The sequence below is a fragment of the Drosophila montana genome, unplaced genomic scaffold, assembly GCF_035044405.1.
Source record: "Drosophila montana isolate Dmon_TW-CO22-7 unplaced genomic scaffold, ASM3504440v1 contig_3699_1, whole genome shotgun sequence".
NCBI lineage: Eukaryota > Metazoa > Arthropoda > Insecta > Diptera > Drosophilidae > Drosophila > Drosophila montana.
The window spans coordinates 61,693-88,688 of NW_026998585.1; the positions used below are offsets into that span (position 1 = coordinate 61,693).

Genomic DNA, 26,996 nt, shown 5'->3' on the forward strand with positions numbered 1-26,996 from the left:
CTAAGAGTGCCATTAAAACAATTTAAATGTAATAAATTATTGAAATTATACATATTAATATACATATATGATAATTGGATACATATATATATATATATATACATATATATATATATATATATATATATAAACAAAACTTACTAAGGCAGGCAGTTAAAATGCAACTAAAAACACTTATATATACATTATACATATGCATGTATATATATATATTTTAATATATATATATGTGTGTTAGTTAGGTCCAACCATTATAACGTAATTAACTTGTTTTCATTATATTGTTTTTTGTTTTTAATCAAATTTGCTTGTTATTAATATTTTATGTTATTATTGTAGTCAAATATTGCAAAAATACAGACAGTACAATAAACCATAAAATTAGATTCAAAGCTGACGTTGCAAAAGGCACGAGAAGCGCAGAGCAGCAAAAAGCGAACTTGATTTGTGCCATTAGCTAGACGAGAAGACAAGTTATGAAAGGAGAGAATATCGTATATGTTCGTAAAGGTGTAAGCGAATAGAGAAGCGTGTGCGCTATAGGAAGTTCAAGCTAAAGGAGAAGCGCAAGCAGGACGATAGATGCGTAAAAACAAAGAAGCGTAAAAGTAAATTCCTCCAGCTAATATCCATTAAAACGCTAAGAGGGAGAAGCAAATGAAAAGAAGTTCCATATTCGCTTCTCGCGGTTGTTTGAGCGTCAGCCTACAATAGGCACGAGAAGCGCAGAACAGCAAGAAGCGAACATAATTCGTGCCATCAGCAAGACGAGAAGAGAAGAAGTAAAAGCTCGTGAAAGTGTAAGCGAAGGGAGAAGCGTGATGGGCTCTAAAAAGTATAAGCTAAAAAAGAAGCGCAAGCTGGAAAATAGGTACATATATAAAGAAGCGTAAAATTAAATTTCTCTAGCTTAGATATCTTTAAAAGCTTACAAGAGTGAGAAGCAAAAATAAAAAAAAATAAGTTCCGTGAGCGCTTCTCGCGCTCCTTTAAGCGTCAGCCTAGCAATTAAACAGCAATAGCAATAACAAATAGTTGAAGCTCGAATTGAATATAGACAACATAAACTTAGTAAAAGAGAACACTTAAATTAACTAAACACACTAACTAAACAATAAACAATTAACAATACCAATGCAAATTTTCATAACTTTATAACAATTGATTTTTCGTCAATTTGGTTGTCAATTTGCTTATTTCAAATTAGTCGAATGAAAATTCATTTTCTTTTTGCAATTTGTCCTGTGTGCCAAATTCGTGTCAATTGCAAAGTACCAAAAAAATATAATACAAATAATAATACTAAAAAAAAATCTAATCAAAATCAAAATAAACTATATTAGCACATACGACAAATTGTTAAAATTGTTTGGCTAAAAAAAAAAAAAATTAGGTAAATTTTTATATATATAAAATATATTTATGTAGCCTATACTAAACTAATTTGTTAAACTAATTAACTAAGGTTTTTGTTGCACGTTCATTGAATTAGCTAAATTATTATTATTAATTTTTTGTTTGTTGCGCTGTTAAAGCTTAGACTAATTTTTAAAAAAAAGCCAGAGCTATATGAAAAAGAAACATTAAATGTTTTTTTGTTTTTAACATATTTTTTTTTTTAAACATTTTTGTTGCATCGTTTTTAATATACACACACACATATATATACTGATAAAAGAAATTGTCTTTGATTTTTGTTCATTAATTTAACAACTAAGTTTTAACTTGTTATTGTTAATTAATATTTATAAAATAGTTTAAAAGAGAAATTAAAACAAAAATATAAAAAAAAAATGTTAGCCTAAAGCATAAGTTACAAAATAATGAACAAAATATACTCCAAAGAAACCAACCAAAAAATATATATACAACAACACATACATATATACAAGGACATATACATAAAAAATAAAAATAAAATTAAAGTGAATGAAAAGAAAAGAAAATGAACAAACCCAGAACAAGTTTTAGTAAAAGTGTATTTGGAACAAAATTGCCATATAATGAACATTATATATATATATTATTATATATATACTATATATATATATAAATAAATATATAGTCAAACCAAAAGAACAGACATATAAAACAATAATTAACAGAACAACAAAAAGAAGCAAAAGAAAAATGTAATTATAACAAAACGAATGTTGTTTATTTTTTGTAGCGTAATATTAAACAAAAAAAAAAAAAAGGAAATTAAAAATGTTTATATAAATATATATATACATATATATATCTATATATAAATATACATATATTTATTGTTAACGAATACCACGGAAAAGGCGAAACAGAAATTATGAAACAAATTTATATAAAAAGCAAACTTACATTGACGAAGCTGATATTGTTAGTACCTTAAACAAAATGAAAAACAACAACATCAACAACAGAAACAACAGAAACAACAACAATTAATATTATTAATAATTGTAATAATAATTATAACAAAGTAGCATTAAACATATTATAACAATATAATGTTGTCATGAGAGCATATATATATATATATACATACATATATATAGAAAACTCAAAATGAATATGTAAACAACATTTGAGATTCTGTTTTTTAGGACAATTTGAGCAAAAAAAAAAGAAAAATGAAAATACAACCAAAACATCAGCGTAAAAATTGTTATTTTTGCAAAACCGCAGAACAAAGAAAAGGCATTATATGCATTGTTTATATACACAACATGTTTGAATTTGACGCATGATGGTAACAAACAAAAACAAAAAAAAAAACGTAATAAAGATTGATATTGAAATGTTGAAACCCAAAAAAAAAAAAACAACAAAAAACAAAAATGTGAAATGTTTTTATTGGTTATTGGTGCGAAGTTGGGGCTTATCTGGAGTTCTTTTAAAAAAAAGTAATTAATTATGTTAACAATTTTTTCTATTTCCACAGATGTTAACCGGCTGTGGCGCTGCTTTAGAACGTGAATGTGCGTGTGCTTATTTTTCCTTAAATAATTATAATCATACTTTCTTATAGATAATTAACATTTCAGTTATCAGTCAGGTCGATTGTGCAGTTGCACAATTGCTACCGTTATGTGCATAGTAGACGGTACTACCTGCGGCTATGTTAAGTTTTAATTCAATTTTAACATTGTTGGGTACTCACAGCGTTCTCGTTAACAGCGCGTTTTAATGTTATTTACAATCATTTTTTTCAAGTGTTGTTTATCGCGTTTAAAGTCACTTTTTTTTAGGCGCTGTGATTAACCCAATTTCCTTAAGTGTATTTTTAAGACGAGTTTTGCAAGGCTGGTAAGAGTTTTTTTTTTTCAAATTATTCTAACTAAGTTAGTTTGAGTTTTGATTTTGAATTAAATTAGCCAATTTTGATATATTTTGTTTATATAGTTATTGAGTAATTAGTTATTAATTATTTGTTCTTTTTTGTGTGTATGTATGTCTGTATGTCTCTTTGTAAGCTTTTCAGTAATGACCTGCCCAAAACTGCTCTACTCTATCGCCTCTGCCTACTGCCAAATGGTTGCCCGGTAGTTATATACGCTCTATAGATATATACACATATACTATATTACATATTTTTCTTTTCTACTGCCTCACTTTAGCTAAAGACTCTAATATCATCAACTTCATTCCTATCAAACGTTTCGTTCGTTTTTGTTTTAGTTTGCTTTCTTTTAAAAGCTTTCGATACAACTATTAACCTATTTTCTTTCTCTGTTATCCTGTTGTAGAGAACACCTGGACGCTGGCTGTGAAATCGGTTACCTCGCTGAACAATATTGCCACAACGCTGGCCAGCTCGCAGCACATTTGTCCGCGCTGCGACAAGGCCTATACGTATAAGAAGAATCTCTGGCGACACCTGCGCTTCGAGTGCGGCAGATTGCCAACGGAGAAGTGTCAGCATTGCCACTATGTGGCACGCTACAAGCACAGCCTCAACATGCACATGAAGACGCAGCATCCGGATCAGACAGCGGGCGGTGTGGCACGTGGTCTCTTTGAGGCCCAAACGCGCGGCAAGTTGGTCTAAAAGGACTCGCTGTTTGTGCTTTGATCTCAGTTATATGTGTCTCTCTCTCTCTCTCTATATATATATCGAGAGATATTCTATATAGATATTTGCGTGTGTTAGCAGCAGGTAAGTTAAAATCTAAGTCGCAGCCATTGTGTATATCAAAAGTCAATACGAACATTTAAATTGCCTCCTTTAAAAGGAATATCTAAACTACATATCAACAAAAATTGTTAATAAAAACTGCCTTTTGTAACAAAATTGAAATGTGTCATTATTGAATTTCTTTAGAGCATAAGCAGCGTTTCATAATATTTATTTAGGGGCACGGTTTTTAAATAATTATTAAAATAATCTCAACTTTTTGTTCTTTTGTTACGTTCATTTATTTTGTTTTTGTTTTTTTTATACATATTTTTTCTGGCTTTGGTGTTTAATTTTATATATATACATATATATATATATATATACATATATATACACAGCCGCACACAAAGTTTATGTATAAATTTATAAATATGTATAATATTTAATTAATTTAAGCAGCGATCATTTGTTTGCTTGTTTTTATCAAATTGTAAAAATATAACAAAAAAAAAAATGAAGAAGAAAAACGAAAACTTAACCCAAGACAGGACACGTTTTTGAGCTGAGCAAAAAAGAAACAGAGTGAAGAGAGTATGTGTGTATGTGTTTGTACTACGCCTAAGAAGTGGTAAAAGACAATTAATTTGTGCCCCACACAAACAACAATTAATAATGCAAATCTTTTTGCCGCCATGCCCACCCCTCTGTTCCCCCGTTTCCTTCAATATGTTTTCACAGCAGCCAAGCAGGACAAGTCGGAACAAACTGAGGGCACACACGATGAATTCGAACTGGACGATTGCCTGCTGGAGAGCAACGATATTGTCATCACACAGAACAAGGATGGCTTTGTGCTGCACGTCAAGAAGCTGGGCAACATCACAGCCGCCAAGCTGGGCACCACCGAGGAGGAGCAAACGGCGGCTGTAACCGTCACCGGACCCGCTGGACAGCCAACCCAAACGATAACCGAGCTCCTCAGTGCGGCGGCCCACAGCACGGATGTGAAGCCCACGTTGACGACATTGACGAACACGCCCATCAAGTTGCCCTCATCAGAATGCGGTAAGTTGAACCTCAAAAAAATACAAAAATTATATGAAAAACGACTATTAAAAGCTTTTTAACATATTTTTTGTGGATAACTTGAAATTAAATTAACTTTAAAGTTATATAAATGGATTCGAGATCTTAAAAAATGTTGAAAAAAAATTTATTATTTAATAGAAAATATATTATATTAGGAAACGTTGGGCTATGTTTGAACCGCTCTTCAAACTGCTTAAACAATAAAACATTAAATTCAGGAAGTTCTAGAGCTCATAAGAGTAGAAATCAATTATGATCTAATGTCATTAGAAATTGATAAAAAGAACTAGAAAATAATATGAAAAATATTGAGAAATTATTTGATAATGGTTTATAATCATATGCTAAGGTTAAATAAGCTGAACATCGAGAAAACAAGGATGTGTTTCATGAAAAGAAAGATAGAAAAAGCGAGGAATAATGTATTGTTATTATTGAAAAGGCTTTTTTTTTGCATTAAAGAACATTTTAAATTTTTCATCCAACTAAAAAGTTTTAAAATAGTAATATATAAAGCAGTAATATTTTAGAAAAAGTGAAATATCGATCGTGTCATAATAAACTATATTTGATAAATGATAAATGAATGATAAGCTATAGTAATATTAATTGCCTTTAACACATACCTATTGGCCAATTTGTTACCTTTTACTAAAAAGATAATACAATTTTAATTTGCAGAGCTTATCAACATCAAGAAAATCATACCATCAACAACTACATTGGCGACGCATAGCAGCAGCAGCAGCGGTGGCACAACCACCATAATACATCCGCACCACATTATACAACATGTGACGCAGGAGACGCAACAACAGCAGCAGCAGCAGCAAACACCCCAGCAACACCATCCTCATCATCATCATCAGCAACAGCAACACCAACAGCAGCAGCAACAGCAGCAGCAGCAACAGCAACCACAGCAGTTGCACATTGAGGAGGTGCCACAAAGCTCGCATCATCATCATCAGCATCAGCAGCAGCACCACCAACAGCAGCAGCTGCATCAAGGCGCTCAGCAAGTACAAAGCATAATTACATCCCATACGGGCCAGACCATCAATTTGGTGGGTCTGCGCAATGTTCAAATTGGCGAACAGAAGCCCAACATTGCCTCGCGTATACGATATTCGCGTGGCAAGATTATTGCGCCGACCGTTAGCAATTTGCAGATTGTGGAAACACACGAGGCCATACCGCATCAGCATCATGAGCTGGCCGATGGCACAAAGTACGAGATTAGCGAAATAGATCTGAACAATCCGAACGCATCGGCGGCAATAATAAGCGATCTGGTCAAGTATGCCGAGATCGATGATATCGAGCTGCCGGATGGCACCAAAATTGGCATTGGCTTTGCGCCCTCCGAGATCACCGAGCACATGCAGACAACGGCGGGCGAGACGCACATAACCACCATTGAGCATGAGCCGCAGGAGCTGCAGGTGCATCAGCATGAACAGCAGCCGCAAACACATCACATACATGCCACACAGCTGCAGACGCATCACATACATCCGGCCACGGTGGTGCAGCAGCAGGAGGAGGACCAGGAGCTGGAGCATCAACAGCAGCAGGAGCATCATCACATCCAGCTGCAGGCGGAGGATGATGATGATGGTGTCGAGACCATAATACCCGAAGAGCTGGGCGTACATGATTCGAGCAAGAGCTATACCATTTTGACCACACGGCCCATGAAAGAGGAGTCGGATGCTGGCGGCGATCCCAGTGGCATGACCTATGAGCTGTCGTTGAGCGACTCCTCATTGGGTCCCTGCGATGATCCCGAATCGCGTTACGTTTGTCGGCACTGTGGCAAGAAGTATCGCTGGAAATCGACGCTGCGCCGTCACGAGAATGTCGAGTGCGGCGGCAAGGAGCCGTGTCACCCGTGTCCCTATTGCACCTACAAGGCCAAACAGCGCGGCAATCTGGGCGTTCATGTGCGCAAACATCATCCCGAGAAGCCGCAGCTGGAGAGCAAGCGGGGACGCAAGATCTAAGAAGGGGGCGTGAGTACCACACAAAGAACAGTAGCAACAAAAAAATACCAGTTTTCATTATTCTTCTACATCTGAACTATATATATATATATATATCTATATATCATATATATACCATTTATTATGTATTTTTGATTTTTCTCGAGCCTCAATTTTGATAATTGATGCGATTTGCTTAGTTGTTGATTATTTGCTTAAGTTCAAACTTAACTTGTAATATCGTGTATGTTTTTATCATGGAAAAAACATGAAAAACATAAAAAAAAAAAACAAAAACCCATTTCATTATTTTCAAAATCTAACTTTTTGTTCGGGCTTTAATTGATGTCTTCACGTATAATTTTCATTATGATTGCCGTAATTTCAAAAATTACTTTTATTTCATGTTGCAGAAGAAAAAATAATTAAAAATGAAAAATACAACAACAAAAAAAATACCAGAAATCATGTGCAAGTATTTTCATGGAAATAACAAAAATCAAATATTGTTAACCGTAATGAAAAAATAATTAAAACAAAAAAAAAACACACAAAAATATATAGTTTAGAATTGAGTAGGTTAAATTTTAAATACATTTCAAATATAAATTAAACGCATAACATCTAAATGTCTTCGCAGAAAGTACAGTACCTAGCAAATCTATAAATATGTGTAAAAAATAAATGAAGGAAAGGAAAGTAAACAAAACAAACTTAAAGGGGAGCTCTAGGTATTTAAGATAAATACAGAAACAATGTTAAAGTGCACAGCGTGTTTTGTTTTACATATATACATTTAAAACAATTTCACAAAAAAAATATGTTAGTTGCAAAACACACAAAAAAATATATTACAAAAAAAATATTGTCTGAATTGGAGGCTTATCGTATTCATAAAGTTGTCACATGTTGTTTTTACAGTTCACAAAAAAATGATTAAATAAATAAAAAAACAAAAGTAGTGACAAAAAAAATATTTTACATAAAATTGACGCTAAATTTTGAACAAAAACAAAAACAAAAACCTTTAAAACTATTGTGTGTAATACTGTGGTTGCAATTGAAGCAGCCGCAACCAAATTGAAAGAACTTTAATTAAAAGAAAAAAATACAAAAACAAAAACAAAACTTAGTAAAATTGATTGTATATGACACACCTAAGCCACAAAACTTCTTAGCATATATTTTCGCGTAACAAAAAATATTCAATTTAATTCAAGAATTTTACAAAATTTACAAGAAATGAAAAAAGCAAACAAAAAAAATTGTATGTACAACATTTTAATTCATTGCTAAACATTTATTATGTATACATATATTAATTATAATAATATATAGAAATTATATATTTTGAAAATAGTTGTAACAATAAACGTAAACAATAAATTTCAAAAAAAAAAAAAAAACAATTGCCGTTTGTTGCTTTATTTAATCAAACATTTATGCGAACATTACTAATATATTTTTCTCTTTCTCGCAGGTAGACGTTGCAGCGCGCCAGCAGCAAGCCGCCTTTTCAAACCCAACTATAAAATACCCTTACTTTTAGTTGACATTTCCATTAATATATTTCTCTTTTTTCTAGGTAGCCGCGAGGAAACTGTGGAAAACTGCCGGATGCAACAAACTGTAAAAATGTTTGCATATTACCTAAAGAAATGTGATGAAGCTCTAACTATATAAGTACCTACATCTTAAGTAATTGTTTTCTGTATATGCCACTAAAAAAAAAAAACAAAAATAATAATAACCAGCAATTGCCAAACCTCTTCCCCGCCCGTGTGTGTGTGTGTGTGTGTGTGTGTTGTGTTTCCAGCTGCTACGTGCAACACCATATAAAAAAAAAAAAACCAAACAATTCAAGAATGCCCAACGTTTAACTTAATTTTTGTAACCTTTGCAGATGTATTTATAAGAAAGTCAATAAGATATTATACAGATAATGTATCTATATTTATTCATGATACAATTTGAGTTCATTTATCTATTTGTCCATTTCTATACACAACAATCATAGGAAAATTAGGCTGTATCTTAGTTATCAAATTATAATATAGTATACAATTGTACTTAAAAGCTTATAAGAAAAGTTATCAAAAGTTATTAGAAAAGTTAACTGATGGTATAGGTAAAAAAGCATATCATATTGCATTTAAATATCAAATAGTTCATATAACATCTATATTCGAGTTCATAAATTTGTCAATTTGTCTGCTTTTATAATACAATCGTTACCTATACTACCCAGTACAGTTAGCATTCATATTAAAATTCTTCTATATTCTGAAGATATCATTAATTTCAAACAACTATAGATTGTATAGGTAGAAAACAAATCGGGTTGCATTTTAATATCACTTAAATTTGTTTGGTTTTACAACTTGATTTTCCTATAAAGTATATCTGCCAGGGTTTTATATATGCCTACGGCATATCCTACCCAGCTGTTCTTCGTTATTATAATATATTTTTTTTTAATTTTTAAAAATTAATAAATATGTTTATACACCCTGCACTAATTGGCTCTCAATGAAAGCGTTTTTTGTTTACCTTGTTTGTGCACACATACTTATGTATGTATTTACATACACATGTCTGTATGTACATATATAGCGAAGCTATTTATTTTTAATATTTTTGTACATATCTATATATTATATTGTTTATGTGTATTTGCCAATTCACGCTCTAATTTTTAATGCTTTTTAAAACAAATATTTTTTAGGCTTTGCCGCTTCACTAATATATAATTATATATTTTTTTTGGATAATTGCTTTAATGTTTGTTGTGCTCGACTAATCATTTTTTGTATCACTAATTTTCCATGCATCGACATTTAAGTTTTTCTTTTTGCCCTATTTTTTTTTTCTGGCATTGGTTTAACCGAACCGTTCGTTTTCCTGCCCGCCCACCCCTCTTTACATCCGTTAACCGTTTATTGTTAAGTTTTGTTACGAATTTTCCTATATTTTTTTTTCTTATTTGTTTTATTTTTTTTTTCATGTTCGGTTAATTTAACTTTTCGTTGCATTGTGTCCAGTCTCAAAAGTAATGCTATTGATTTTCGTTCTTCTTTTCTTTTGTTTTTTTTTCTTTTCTCGTTTTATTTTCATATGTTGTATGGCTGACCAACCCTCTCTTCACACAAAAACCAACAACAACAACAACAACTACAACATATATGCACCTACAACAAATACACAAAATATAATGTTAACAAAAAAAAAAATCGAATATAAAATCGAAAACAAAAACCAGATTTGAGTATTACGCGCATTGCGGGACTCACCTGGAACGAGTGGAACGCTCGCCTGGCCATGCCGCTGGTAACGCTGCGCGAGGGCGTCCAGCCCTTGGTCTTTCCCACCGATCTGTCGGTGGACAAGCAGCTGAGCATGGCTGGCATCAAGGGCGCCGCCGCCGCGGATGCCATTGACCGGAAAACGCCCACGGATAGCATTCGTTTAAAAATCGAACCGGGCACCACATCAACGCCGTGCAACACTAGCGAAAAGCAGCACAAAATTTATCCCGGCGGTGGCAAGCTGAAGCACCTATCCGAGGAGGAGGCCACCGCGCTGATGCTCAAGGCCGTTGCAGAGAAACAGGCGGCAGCAGCAGCGGGCAACAGCAGCGCCGATCTGAGCTATGGCGAGGAGAATCTGAGCTCTGTTGGCGGCAATGGCAACAGCAGCAGCAGCGATTATCCGATTACGCTGACCGGTGCCGTATCCCTGGCCGATGTCGGACCGGCTGGACTATGCCATATCAATATATTGAATAGCATTAGCGCCATGAACAATCTCATCAGCGGCAGCACAGCTGGAGCTGGCAGCAGCACGGGTGCTGGCAGTGGCAGTAATCTGAGCGTCACATTGAGCGCCGCCGGAGTCGGCAGCGGCGGCGGCGGCGGCAGCAGCAGCAACAATAGCTCCCTGGCTGGCGCTGACAACGGTGCTGGACACCCATGTCCCGTTTGCGGACGCGTCTATAAGCTGAAATCATCGCTGCGGAATCATCAGAAATGGGAATGCGGCAAGGAGCCGCAATTCCAGTGCCCCTTCTGCGTCTATCGGGCCAAGCAAAAGATGCACATTGGCCGCCACATGGAGCGCATGCACAAGGAGAAATTCAAGCTGGAGGATGACAAGAGTTTCATCAGCGGCATCATCAATGCCAGCGGCGGCGCCTCCAGTGTCAGCGGCATGGACGCTGACGCTGCCGTTGGCAGCGCTGCGGCTGCGGTGGCAGCAGCTGCTGCGGCCGCGGCGCTGGCCAATGCGCCGGAGCTGCACACGCATTTCTCATGAGTGGGAAATTTGGGAAATGGAAAACGCATTGGGAAATGGATTTGTGTATAAAAAGCGTTAAAGTTGGACAAAGACACACAGTTATTAAATGGAAAAACTAAATATCAGGGATTACAGAAACAAAACAAGCAAGAAATATTGAAATTACATAAAAAGAAAAAAAACACACTCGCACATGTGTGTGTATTTGTGTGTGTGTGTGTGACAGTAGTCAAACAACAACAAAACAACAACAAGAACATAACAACACACCTAGCTCGGGGTTTCTCTTATGGAATACGGAATCAGTGTGCCAAATTAATCTTAAAAAAAAAAAAACAACAAAAGTTAAAGAAAACCTAACAAAGCAAAAAAAAATAATAATAATTAATAAGAATGCCTGGAAAATTGTAAAAATTTTCATCACGAAAAAAAAAAAACAAAACAAAAGACAAACAAAACAATTTGTTGCAAAGCACAAACAAAACGAAACAAAACAAATTTAGCCATTTTATTTTTTTGCATAAAACATATTTTTTGTTATTGTTATTAATTTTTTAACAAAAAAAAAAGTCAAGTGCACAAGCAAAAATCTTTTTTGAAAAAATATTTTTGTTACATTAAACAGCAAAGTGATCAGTAAAATGATTTTACACACAAAAAAAAAACACAATTTAAAACCGCATTCCACAAGTTACAAAAAACAAAAAAAAAACAAAAACAAATAAAAGACACATATTGTACAATGAAACATTAAATTAGTTAGCTAAGAGTTAGGTTTAGCTGAGATATACATATAATATATATAGGAAATAGGGTTTAAAACGAACGCGGTGCGAGCAGTCAACTCAGTGGATAGTCTTTTTTATATAAAGCTTTTCGAACTCAGAGCATATTAAGATATTAGTTAAAGGAAACAAACAAGAAACAAGAAAGGAAACTTTAATGAGCTATAGAGCATTAGATATTCACATAAACATTTCAGTGCCAAAACCAACTATAAAGAAGATACCTAAAACAAACAGTTAACAAACAGTACAGTTACAATTACAATTCATAAAACATAAACAACAACAACAACAACAAGTTACCTCAGATAAACAACAACAAAAAACATATATTAGTCTAATGGCTTTAAACTATGCTCAAAAATTGCTTAGTTGTTTTTTTTTTCTAAATACAGTTTAGTCAAGCAAAAGCGAAAAGAAAAACTTAAAGACAAGTTTAAAAGTGCCTTTTGAAATTGAAAATATATTTTCAAATAAAAAAAGAAAACAGTATGTGCTTATTAAAAGATATACACTAGAAGAAAAAAAAATAAAAATAATAATAAACAAAATCTAACACTTAAAAGCCATATCAGTTAGTTGTAAGCTGTATCTTAGGTCAAGTCAGCTAACAAATGTGTCAAGTATAATATTACTATTAATACTATATACTATTCCATTTTTTTTTTTGCGATACACACATGATACACGTTTAAACTCAGGTACTTAGTTTTGTGTTTCACAATTAGGCAGGAAACCAAGAGAAAACAGGCGCGCGCGTAGCTGAGCTACGTCGAGGGTTTGGCCCAAAACAAATTGAAAACAAAATAAATAATAATAATATTTTAAAATATATAACAACTACAAGCAAACAAAAACACCGCCACAATACGTCACATGCACTTATTTATTTTTAATATTTATAAAAAATATATATATACATATGTATATATATATTAAAATTATATATTATAATTTTTACGTTCTTTTTTGCTAGTAAAGCGTAATTTATTTTTAGTTTTCACTTTACAACTTTATATTCTATTAAAAAAAAAACAAAACAAACAAACTACAAAAAGCAAATACATTCCATAGATGATTTTATAAACAATTAAGCTTAAACAAAACAAAACAAAACAAAACAAAAACAAAAAACAACTGCAAACATTCACAGCAACAGCGAAAAAAAAACACACACACATTGCCAGTCAAACTGTGCACTGAAAAACTAATATATAAAATGAATTAAATTTACAACAAATAAATCTCGAATTGTAATTATATATTTTGCTAATTTTCTGCTATTAAGAAAATACAACCAATTGGTTATATTCAAGCGGTGTTGGGGCTAAGTTTAGCGCTTCTTTATAAAATGAAGAATAAAAAATAAGGCAATAATTTTTAAAGATAACAAAAACGCAACAGTTAAGGCAAAGTGAAAATTCAAAATTTTCTAAAAAAAAAAAAACATACAATTGATATATACTTCAAGTTAAACAATATTGTTGAACAATTTTTGGTTAAAAACTGGCACACGAAAAATGTTAATACACATTTAAAAAAATAAAATAAATAAAATAAAATGTAATATTTTATGTTAATGAAGCAAACACTTAATAAGAACACAAATACTCATTACCAATAAAAGAAAGTATAATAACGGTTCTATATAGTTAACACTATATACATATATTATCTATTATATATTATACCTTATATTTAATTTTTTCAATGCGTCGTTTGTAAACATTTTTGTAAATTGATATATACATAATATATATATATGTATTAAAAAACAAAAAAAAAAACAATACAATCAATGTGAGAATTATACAAGTTCATGTAATAAAACGCAAAAAGACAGAAACTTGTTTGTTATGCTGCGTTTAAATTATTCTGTTATTATTATGATTATTATTATGACTTTTATTATCATTATGATTATTATTATCAACACATTTATTTTATTTGATTTTCTTATGCAGCCCTTAGTTTATGTAGCGTACTGCTTGTAAGTATTCATATTTATTTATTTCATAACATTTATATTTTCTTTTAAATAAAACCAATTCATAAGATAGTTCAACTGAACATAATATAAATAGGGCACATTTTTAGGCACACATACGCAAAAAAAAAAAGAAAAGAAAAACATTTTTAGGCCACATTCGATACCCTGTTCACTTGTGACTCTCACTAATATGTGCATATTTTGTATATACATTTTTACAGATGACAATGGACAGCTGGACTCGGGCGAATCTCGTATACGCGTGCGCAATTGGCTCATGTTGGCGGATCAGTCGATCATAGACAAGACTAGCGACGAGTCTACAGGTATTTAAACCAGTTTTCCAGTCCATATAACATAACTTTTGATTGAATTTATACATATATATATATAATTTTTTTTATCAACTAATTGGAGCCTTGCAGAGTGTATTATAAATAAGTAATCCCTTTAAAGGTAATTTGTTCCGACTCTATAGTTTCTATGAATATGCCATGTCCGTGTGTTTGTCTGTATTTATACAGTAAAATTTTCCAATTGTCTGACTATATTAGGAAATGATTTCGAGAGATAGATTTGAAGACTTAAAGAAGCTAATAATCAAAGTAGAAAAAAAAATTATATTCTTAAAATCATGAAAAAGGAACTATCTCTTTTTACTTCCTCCAATTAAATATACGTTCGTCTAGAACAACTTAATATAGTTCTCTGATTCTTTATTATATTTTTTTGCAAACTCTGCCAGGTTGTTCAATCTTCGGCTTGCCGCTGTCAATCCATTATGTTGTTCTTGTTATTTTCCAGTAACTTTTTTTTTCCTAATAATGTTTCGTTTTCTTTTTACAGTCTTAATTTTGCATTACAATTTACATTTTGTTTTGTAACGGCCACACTGCGGCAAATACACATATCATTTTGTTTTACAAAAATATTTTCACACACATATCTTCAAAATAATAAAAAACTAACCTAACATTTCCCTAATACAATTTCTATTTTCATGCGCCAAAAAAAAAAAAAAAAATCCAAATTATAACAAATCCAAAAACCATTGCTAACACTTTCCAAAAAACTAACATAACTAAAAAAAAACAAAAAACAAAAAACGAAAATAAAGATAAACTAACTCCGAGCAAAAAGCCAAACATAAACGCTGCTAAAAACACTAACAATGCCAATGCAAAGCCACCCACGACACCTGCAACAATCAGCACAACGCCGCCGGCGACGAGAACGCTCAACAACAGCAGCAACAACAGCAATAGCAACAACAACACAAACAACAACAGCAACAACAACAATGTTGTTGGCGAAAAGACAACCGGCAGCTGTTTACCCGTGCTGGACCCAAAGACGCAAACGGTGACTCGAATTGGCAGCATCGGACGCACAACGATTGCGTGCATCACGCCGGCGAGCCTGAAGAATAGCGCTAGCAACTGCAATGTGGATGCCGCATCGGCTGCGGCGCTGGCCGCTGCAGGCGTTGAGCTGGACAGCATTGATGATTCGATGACCGAGGTGATAGTGAAGATTGAGAATCCGGAGAATGTGTCGCTCAATGGCGACGAGGCTGTGTGCAATGAGGCTATCGATGATGAGAATACATTCGATTATGATCTGAAGATGGCCAGTCCATTGTCCTGGACCTATGATGCGGTCAAGATTGAGAACGAGGAGTTCGAGGATAGCTATTTAATGGATAACGATGATGACGACGACGATCTGTTGACCACCGCAGCGGCCACACAGAAGCATGCCAAGCAATCAAACGACAAGCAAAGAAACGGCAGCAACAGCAGCAACAACAACAACAGCAGCAACAAGATTGTGCTCAGCACACAGCAACAGCAGCAACTGTTGCTGGAGCAACAGCAGCACTTGCAGCATCTGCAGCTGCAGCCCACCAGCCAATCGCTGCAGATCAAGCTGCCCACCATACCGGCGACCATAACCACCATCGCAGCACCACAAAAACAGCCGATAGCCAGCACCAGCGGTGGTGCGAACATAACCACCGCCAATTCAACGCTGCTGTCCAGTAAGCTGGGCCTCAATATGGACGCACAGAATCTGAATTTGCACTGGTCGCACACGGATGACAATCGCTATCGGATTCTGGTGCAGAATAAGCGCATGCGCAAGGAGTCGCTGGAGCATTCGGCGGACATGATCTATAATGCGGACATTGAGAAGCCGTGGGTGTGCCGCAACTGCAATCGCACCTACAAATGGAAGAACAGCCTCAAGTGTCATCTGAAGAACGAGTGCGGCCTGCCGCCCCGCTACTTCTGCAGCAAGATGTGCGGCTATGCGACGAATGTGCACAGCAATCTGAAGCGTCATCTCAATACCAAGTGCCGTGATCGCGAGAAGGAGGAGGAGGAGAAGGAGAAGGAGAAGGAAAAGGAGAAGGAGAAGGAGCGAAAGCTGGCACCAGCTCCAGTCAATGCAATCGCCAACAGCAGCAGCAATATTGTCGGCGGCAACAACAATGCCAACAGCAACAACAACAGCAACAACAACAACAACAACAGCAGCAACAGCAGCACCTACACACTGGTCTTTCAAAATGAATAGTGGCTCCAGGCAAACAATATAAATGTTGTACAAATAAGCTATGGGAACTGGCAACTGGTAAATGGTAACTGGATCTGGTGGCAACCAATAAGCAACAACCAGAACTTAACTTAGTAAAAATTAAGTTTTTTTTTGTACAATATTGTTTTTTTTTATTATTTTTGTCTCTAACAAGCACGTGTGCAATGTTTGTTGCTGCCACTCCAAAAAAGGAGCAGCACGGAATCTGTCATAAGTTGTTCCTTTTTTTATAACATCTTTTTCGAACAAACTTTTTTGTTGCATGCCCCACGCACGCTGTGCCATCAAGTTGCAGAGGAACCCCCAAAAAAAAAAGAAAACACAACTAAATTAAAAGAGACAAAAATTAGTTTTAGTTGGCAATACAAAACGTTAATTTTTGTATTGTTTTAGCGAATTCTCAAAAGAAAAACTAAAAAAAAACAACTTAAAAGAAAAACAAAAAAAAAAAAAAGAAAGCAAATAAGAAATGTGTACATTTTTTTCCGAGAAAAATCTCACACAAAACGCAAGAAATTATATAACTAGTCACAGCAAAAATTGTTTAAGTGTGCTATACAACATAAACAAAAAGAAAAACAAAAGATTTTTGTATTAATTATTAATTTTAAATAAAACTAAAACAAACCAAAAATCATATGCATGGCATGAAGACGCGCCCTCCCCAAACAAAAAAACGAACACCAAAAACAAAAAAACAAAAAAAAAAGATTATATGACACTCACACATACATAGATACATAATACATAACTATATCTGTGTACATTTAAATAAAAAACCATTTACAATATTGGTTTTCACTTAGTTGCAATCGAATTTTTCTCATACATTCCATCTTTTGGTTAGAAACATTTTCAACTACAACCAATTTTTGGGCATTAACTATGTTAGAATTGCTTTATATATACATATATATACACATATATGATAATGAGAACAAGTTCTAGTCAAAACAAAAGGATATGATTATATTATAATAATAATACGTATTAATAATAAATAATATCTATACAAATAATTTGAAAATTAGACAAAAATTATTATGATTAATTCTAAAATAATGTTTTAATTTTTAATTCGAAAATATCAGCGAATGCTTTTCTAAAAATGTCGAACAAAAAAAAAATACACAAATTGTTAGATTTAAAAAAGAAAAACAACAACAACAAACACAACTAAACCCGGCCATACAAAAAAAAAAGCAACAAACAATTTTCATATGTAAAAAGCAAAAGAAAATTAAAATTGGCTGAAAAAATCTCAAAAATATAATAAACTACATCTAAGACCCTACACACACACACACACACATGCACACACAAACAAACACACATGCAAAATGCGAAAAAATTCTACAATTATTATGTATTCCATATGAAATGAATATATCGTAATTATTGCCGGCTATATGTATTAAATAAAAATTCGAAATACAATTAAAAGCAAATGTCAGAACAAAAAATAACCAAAAACCAAAGTTGTATTTATTTTAATTGTAAAACAAAACCAAAAAAAAAACCAACCTTTTACAATTTTTTTCCCCCCAGTCATCAAAACTCATCCATCATGAATCCAATCTCTTGTATATGCCTATATACAACACATGCTCCCAACACATTTCCAAGCGATCCCAAAAACAAAACCTCAAAGATCCCAAGAAAATCTTCCAGCTATATATACACACACATATATTACGAGTTGTTCTCTTTCTTGCCAAGAATCAATACTAATCAGCTCTCTATTTCAGGTGGATGTTGTCCGAATTGATGTTGATTGAGATCGATGAAAGTATATATCTCTGTGCTGGCACAACAAATCCATACAAGAATGCAGTTTATGGTGTAGACCTCTCTAATTGTTGTTTGCATGCTCTCTTAACCTACTATACTACAACTCTACATAACTAGAACCAGAGTATCTGCTGCTTAGATATCCTATAAACCAACCTATTAAATCAACTATTAGATACGTATGTGTATGTACATGTTTTATAAAGACAACGTGACAATCACCCCCCCTCCCAAGGGGGGCGCCCCCTCGATATTGATGATGCTGTTAAATAACTAGTACATGAACATATTACTTATATATATTATATATATTTATACATATGACTCTTAACTTTGTATGAATACCTCTTTATTAGAATTTGTAGATTTGTTTTCTCTTTTTTACATATACCATTCGTTTGTATTGCTGCAGGTTATTCTTAAGTTTCACTTTTGTGCTCATTCTAGTGTCGTAACGTACCAACTATCTATCTATATACTATCTATTTAAATATATACATCCTTTAATATAAATAGCCTTAAATTATTTATACATTTATATATCGAAAAAAAAAAACCAAAACTATGATGAAAGCAACAACTTTGTTTGTAAAAACAAATTGTTTTTATAAATATTGCATTTTCTACCAACATTTTTTTTTTTTAATTTTAGATATTACTTTCATTATTATTTGTAGCTTCTATTATTTTTCAAAACAAAAAAAAAAAGAAGAAAATATCGTAAACTTATGCATGCGTATTTTTTTATAACGAACTTTGTCTAGAATTGCTCCTCTATAAATATAAATATATATATATATATATATATATATGTGTGTGGAGCAGCTCGTGTATCTATGGATTTATAAGAATTCTTCTAAGTCTGAAAGCGTTGCGTCCCCTCTTAAGCACACATACATTTATACAATTAGTAACCAAATTGTGTGTTTTATCTATAATAATATATATTCTTATTTATATATTTGTGACTAACACAGAAAACTATAAAAAAAAAACAATATTGAAATTCATTTGGATAAAAAAAAAACAAATCACTTGTAATATTTTTTTGCTTAGCTCAATTTGTACTCAATGTAACTTACACTCGATTTAATGTTGTTTACACACACACACACATTTTATACTTATATTCATTGTGTTTATTAAATTTTGTTATTTTTATTATTATTATTTGATATATCAAACTCTTAAGCAGCGTTTTACACAATTTATATACATATATCGTAAACATCTCAACATTTTACTTTAGATACAAGCAGCGCCTACTCACGCACACACACACATACCACACACACTTACACGAACACACACACCAAACACCACACACCACACACACACACAACTATCACAATGCACCAACAACAAAAATCACTAAAAGTTAAAAGAAACGCAACATTTATAACGACTTCACGGTAATAAATTCTATTTATATATATATTTTTTTTTGGTTCAACTACGTTTCCAATTAGATCTTAGGATTTATGATTTTTCTATCTCTGAAAAAAAAAAAAGAAATATCCTATATGCATTTTTGCGCCCAGAATTTCGTTAAATTATAGCTCTTGACTAACATTGCATTTTCTTTGACTCTTTGTCTTGCTCATCTGCAGAATTTGCGCATTGCGGCCAGGAAGCCAGGCCGGGCAGCCCGCAGACGTCCCCGACGCATCCATATTATCCGCTGCTGCACATGAAGACCAGTCCGTATACCAGTCCCATTGCCACGCCCAATCAAATTATCAAATTCGAGCATGCTGGAATCATGGATGATAATGAGCATGAGCTGCGCATTGATAGCGGCCGTGCCACGCCCACGCACTGTACACTGCACGGCCATGGGCATGGTCATGGGCGTCACGGGAATAATGGCGACAACGATGACAGCAATAACAACAACAACGAGGATGATGAGGACGACGACGACGACGATAACGGCGATAAGCCCTTTGATCTGCGCATGGGCATTGCCAAAGTGCTGGTAGCTGCCGCCCAGGTGCACGGTGCCCTGCCGCTGGGCCATCATCCCCATCATCCACATCAGCAGCAGCACCACCACCAACAACAGCACACACGTCCGCTGGCCCAGCTAATGCAGCAGTCCAGCCCCGACGAACCGCTGCGCCGCTACAGCAGCAGCAGCAGCGTCGGCATCGCGCCCACAACGCTGCCCAGCAACAGCAGCAGCAGCCTGGTGGCTGCTGCAGTCGCTGCTGTGGCAGCCAACAATACAAGTGCCTCGACGAGCGGCGGTGCCTCGACATCGGCTGCAGCTGCAGCGGCCGCAGCGGTAGCGGCAGGTCTCGTCACGCCCAATGCCACACTTGGCGCTGCCGGTCCATCGGGTGGCGGCAGCTGGAGCAGCGCCGGTGGCAGCGGTGGTGGCGGCGGCGGCGGCGGCGGCGGCGGTGGTGGTGGTGGTGGTGGTGCCTATGCCTGCGATCGTTGCGGCAACACATACGCCCGTCCGCACAGCCTGAATCGGCATGTGCGTTTCGAGTGCGGCGTGGAGCCGCAATTCGAGTGCCCCATCTGCCACAAGAAGTCCAAGCACAAACACAATCTCGTGCTGCACATGCGCACGCACCAACATCGATGATACAATCAACAACAATTGCAAGAACGTCAGCAACTGGTTGCTGCCGTTGCTACTGCTGCTGCTGCCTCCACTGTTGCTGCTGCTGCTGTTGTCACTAGTTAGTTAGCCGTGTTTCTAGGCAGCACTTTCCGGATTCAGTCCAGTTCAGTTCAGTCCAAAAACAACATAGGAAGAAAGAAGCAAAACAGTGCGCGGTTTTTTTTTTCAAATGATCTTGAAAACATATAGTCGTTTTTTTTTTTAAATCTATAAATATATATATATATATACAGTATATGATATATGTATATATAAACAACTACATACAGAGCATGCATAAAAGCCGTCAAATGTGAAAATTTATCAAATTCTAACTTTTAGTTTCCACATATATATCAAATTATTTTCTTCTCTGTTTAATTTTTCCCTTATTTTGATTTTCACATATAATATTTGATATATCGGTATATATCGGGGGGCGCGTGAGAGTGCGAATCATGTTGCATGGTTTTATATTTGTTCTTGTTGTTGTTGTTGTTGTTGTTGTAGTTGCTATTGTTAAAATGTGTGTAACATCCTTAGAAAACTCAATGATCTCAATGAATTTTTCTTTATTGTGGTGTAACAGAAAAGAGGAAAAATTAATGCATTTTTTTGTGTAGAAAGAAAACAAAAACAGATAGAGGAAGGAAGGAAGGAAGGAAGGAAGGAAAAGGAAACGCAGCAAAACGCAAAACATTCACATTAATTTTAACGTATTTTATTTATTATATACAAAACATAAAAACAAACAAAAAAAAGAACAACAAAAAACGCAAAAACAACACTGAGAAGGGGCGAGGAGGGCAGGGGAGGAGCAGAGAGTGAGGTAAGGTGAGGTGAGGTGAGGTGAGGTGATTTATAGTTAGCTCAAAGAACTGTTCGATTGTGACTCTCACGCGCTTGCAATTCACTTATATGATTATTATTTTTTTTATTATTAATATCTTTCTTTTGGGGCAATAGTTAAACTTAATAAACTTAAACAACCATTTTGCATATATGTTTATGTATATAATGTAAAAAACACACACGAAACTTCGGCACATACAAATATGTATGTATTGAAATAGCAACAGTCAATCGCTTAGTCAGTCAAACTAAAAGTTAGCAACTAAGTTAGTTTTAGCTTTAAGGCAACGATAAAGCGTAACTAAATCTAAATGGACATGTGCAATAAGCTAAAAATCACAGACAGCAACAAAAACAACACACTAAAAAAAATAACGAAAAATTAAAACCACAAAAAAAAACAACAAAAGCTAAATAACTCGTGCAATAAGCTTAAAGAAAATCCCAAAATCAGAAACCAATGTAATGAAAAAAAAAAAAAAACAGCGCACAACCAAGTTGTAATTTTGATTTTCTTTTTATAAATATTTTTTTTGTTTAATTTTCGATTTATTCACTTTATAATTTTTTGTTAAATGCGCGCCGCCAAAGCCACAAAAAGAAAACAAAAAACAAGAAAAAAACAAACAAAAACAATTATTGTTAGTGCAACGCAACGATCTCTTAAACAACTTTTCTAAAACACAAAACAACAAATTTATTAATTTATCTTGTGCTCATTCCATGAAAAAAACAAAAACAAAATTATTCGTTTATTTAAAAAAAAAAAATTATATTATTTATTCTATGACGAACACAAAATGTGATAGGCGGCAATTTTAGTTGGACCAAAAACGAAACAAAAACAAACAACAAAAAAATGCTAAACAAAATTATTAATTTATAAAAGCAAAAAAAAAAAAGTTTGGCTTGTGGCTTTGCGTAAAAGGCGCGTGCAATCAATTAAAACAGTTATTAACAATATATATATATATTATTATTAAAAACAAAAAATATTCTTACATATATGGCAAGCAACATGTACAAGTGTGAGCAAATCAATTGGCATTATAAAGTTAAAGATTAATGAGTTAGGGACAAAACTCGCATCGAGTCACAGTCAGAATCGAGGTTGGAGTCAGAATCAGAATCGGAGTCGGAGTTGGAGTCGGAGTCGAAGAAGGTTGGAAACGAAGAGTCAAGTAAATGAGAAATAATTGGTATGTGATATAATGAATATAGTCCTCATTGTAATTAATATAATATTAATAATTTTTCTTGTTGTTAATACACACGAAACATACACACACACACACACACACACACACACACACACACACACACGAACACACTAAATGTTACTTTATTTATTTAATATATTTTCAAAATTTGTATAAACCAAGCAAATCACATAATGTTGCAGCAAACCTTGTTATAAAACCCGTTATTATAATTAAGCTACAATTTGTGTAATGTGCGCCTAAAATCAATTTCGAACATATTATGCGCACATTTCAACAGTTAGACATTAACACGCTATATAGTTACAAAAATTTAAACATTTATAAATTGTTAAACTACATTACGAAAGAAGGAAAACGAGAATGTAACTAAAGAAAAGGTTTTAATAATGAGCTTAACAAAAATTCGTTGCTTAGGTACTTTAAAACAATATAAATAATATTGTAATATAAATATATATATATATACACCCTACCCCACACAGAAACACACACACACACACACACACACACATAGAGGGGCGCAATGTAATATTCGTTAGCAGTTTGTGCCACAAAATATGTGATAACAATTTTATTTGTACAACAGACAAAACGAAATTGGCACAAATTCTAGCAAATTGAAAATAAAAAAAAAAAAACGAAAAAGAAAAAAGCCTAAAAAAAATTATAAAACTTTATGTATAAATTAATTAACATCACACAAAACATTGAAAAAAAAAAACAAAAAAACATAAACATGCGAATATTAAAAAATTTAATGTAAATTGTGCAAAGGAAATGAAAGAGAAACAAAAACAAAATTCTTGTCGGTCAGTATTCGAATTACGTGAGGAAAAAAAAAATTACAAAAAATTTGTATTTAAATTGTTATTATTTTTTAATGTATATCTTTTCTGTTAACAATCAGGCAACTTTCTAATTGGCATACAAATTCATTTTAATTAAATATACATATACATATATATTTGTCAAACAAACATTTGCGCTAGTCAATTACGTGAGTTTGCTTTGCTTTTTTTTTTAATTTTTTGTTATACCTAATTGTTTAATTAATTAAAAGGAACGCAGAGAGAGAAAGAGAAAATGCTAAGGGAAGAGTTTCACAATCTACATTATATGCAATTGTGTGTCCTTTTTAAACAATTATAATCTAATGCAATTATTTAAATTTGTCTATTAAGGTTGTGGTTCTTATTTATACATCTAAATAATTTTTTTACTACTTTTCTAAGCAAACAAAACAAACAAACGAAAAAAAATGAATGAAAAACGAAGATATGCAAAAATCGAGCAACATTTTAATTTATCAACAGCGCATGTGATGGACCCAAAGTTGTTCAGCATATAAACAATATATATATATATATATATATATATCCAATATATAAATCTGGCTAATGCAAGACAAGCCTTGCGTTCGACTTTGGGTCATATAGTTAAAAAGTGTTAAAGAAGAAGAAAACCATGGAAATAATGAAGAGCATGTGATAAATTCAATATAATTTTGATTAACAAACAATTTACTAACACGCAACACAACACAACAGCAACACACACACACACACATACACATACAGAATAGCTATGTTTGTAATTAAAATTAAGTAGCGCTTATGCAACTATATACACACACCTAGTACATCTAGTATATTAAATAATTAACCATTTTTGAAGGGTGCAAGATTTGTAAGAAACGAAAAAAAATATATATAAAATTGTAAATTTTTGAAATAATCACAAAAGTTTGTATGCACATTGCTTTTGGCCTTTTATACCATGCATCTACAAATAAAATGTAGCTTCAACAAAAAAAAAAAGAAAATAATTAAGTGTGTATATCACAACACAACAGCAAGAACAGATCATAAAACATATTTTTTGAGAAATTGTACTAACCAGAAACAATTTAATTATGCTAACAAATGTATCTTTTTTCTGTTTTATTTTTTGTATAAGCCTTAAATGAATTGAATGTATCTATGTAACTTACACTAAACACATACATATGTAACGAAGAGTTTATATGATAGCGCATACTACTACTACTACTAAACACACACACACACAACACCCACACACTATACACACACACACACACACAAAACGTTGTAAACAAGGAGCTGTGAATGTAAAATTATATATAAATATTATAATTATATATATATTTATGTATATATAAATATGTACATATAGATACATACATACATAAAAAGAAGCAAATCGATGTGATCAAATGTGATTGTTAAGAGAAAAAAAAACACAAGATTTTTATGTGTATTGAAATTGAACGGCATAGGCAAGCGGGGTAATAGGTTTTGGATAACATTGAATGGGCTTTTCTTTACAAAAAAAAAAGTTAAACTAATGAAAACACAACATACAGAACACATTCAAACATTCAGACACACACAGACACAAACATCTTTAAGTTGTATTTAACTATCCAATAATTTACTTCTTCCTTGTTTATATTTTCTCTTTAAACTAATACAAATCATATAGTAGCATATTTATAACTGCAAGAACACGTCAAATGGGGTTTTATATACATGCAACGATAACAAGAAAAATTAGCTTTAAGTTAAACCCAAAACACACACACACACACATATATACATGTGTATATGTAATTGTGGATTATAAATCATAATTGTTAATTGCTGTTCACGCACGCTAAACACACACACACACACAGACGAAAAACTCAAGAGTCATTTGCCTAAAAATTAAACTTAAAAATTATAAAATAGCAAATTCTAAACAATAGTTAAACGAAAAAATTCGCAAAAATCTTATTTCTATTTAATAATAAAAACTAGCTTAGTTTACGCCTATAACAAAATTTACAACAAAAACCCTCTTTAAAAAAAAAAAATGTTAAAATTTGAAAGATATTTGGCTTTTTCAATGCATAGACACATTTGCGAGTAGTTTAACAAAATTTTAATATGATACAAATAAAATGACATTCAAAATGCCAGTTGTTAGAATATTTTTGAAGAAAAGTGTGCTTAAATCAAGAAAATTTGTAATTGGAAAAATAAAACAACGATAAGCAACAAATAAATCAAGATATATATATACATGAAAGTATATATATATGTATATATATATATCTATATGTGTATAGAGCCGAAAAACGCCTTAAAACATTTTGTGAAACAATTTTATTATTATGTATAATAAAAAAAAGGTATATAAAAAAAAACAAATAGAAATGTGAAAATGTAAAACGAGTAAACGATTTAATTGTTATAAGTAAAAACAGGAAAACAACTAAATTTAAAAATACATTATATTAAAAAACCAAAAAAAAAAAAAAAAGAAAAAACAAAACAAATTAAGGTTGCCTTTACTTATCGAAAGAAATTCTCATTTACAGCAACATAATATATATTTGAAATAAAAACCCAAAACTAACATAAGTTTTTCTCTTCTTCTAGATGCCGTCGCGCTGGAAAACCCATTCTGGAAAAGTAATACCTATATGGCTTTAATGTGAGAACCTTGCGTTTCTGCAGCATAATGCTTAAATTCTTTTATTGTATTTTGAGAAGAAACCAAAAAAAAAAAAAAAAAAAATGAAATGAAAAAAAAATGAAAGATAGTCTTAAATATAATGATAAACCTATGTATTTATTGCTGTATTGTTGTAGTTATTGAATGCACCAAAAAAC

At 33.0% G+C, this 26,996-nt stretch overlaps 1 protein-coding gene across 15 annotated transcripts in view; it reads left to right on the forward strand.

Annotated features, from left to right (window-relative positions):
* Nucleotides 1-26,996, forward strand: part of lola (longitudinals lacking) — a 76,758-nt gene that overhangs the window by 35,811 nt on the left and 13,951 nt on the right. For 3 of the 15 annotated variants that reach the window (XM_064692962.1, XM_064692960.1, XM_064692961.1), the window contains exons 6-7: nt 4,835-5,161; nt 5,867-8,160. The exons of 5 other annotated variants lie outside the window; for them this stretch is intronic. In XM_064692962.1, the coding sequence (XP_064549032.1) occupies nt 4,835-5,161; nt 5,867-7,191 (1,652 nt within the window). In that variant the 3' untranslated portion in view covers nt 7,192-8,160. Of the gene's footprint in view, nt 1-3,725; nt 4,043-4,834; nt 5,162-5,866; nt 8,161-10,429; nt 11,858-14,459; nt 14,565-15,084; nt 15,228-15,355; nt 18,088-19,879; nt 20,043-20,240; nt 21,242-26,996 lie in introns of those variants that run through there. 7 more of the 15 variants (XM_064692964.1, XM_064692963.1, XM_064692979.1 and 4 more) reach the window with 7 other exon arrangements.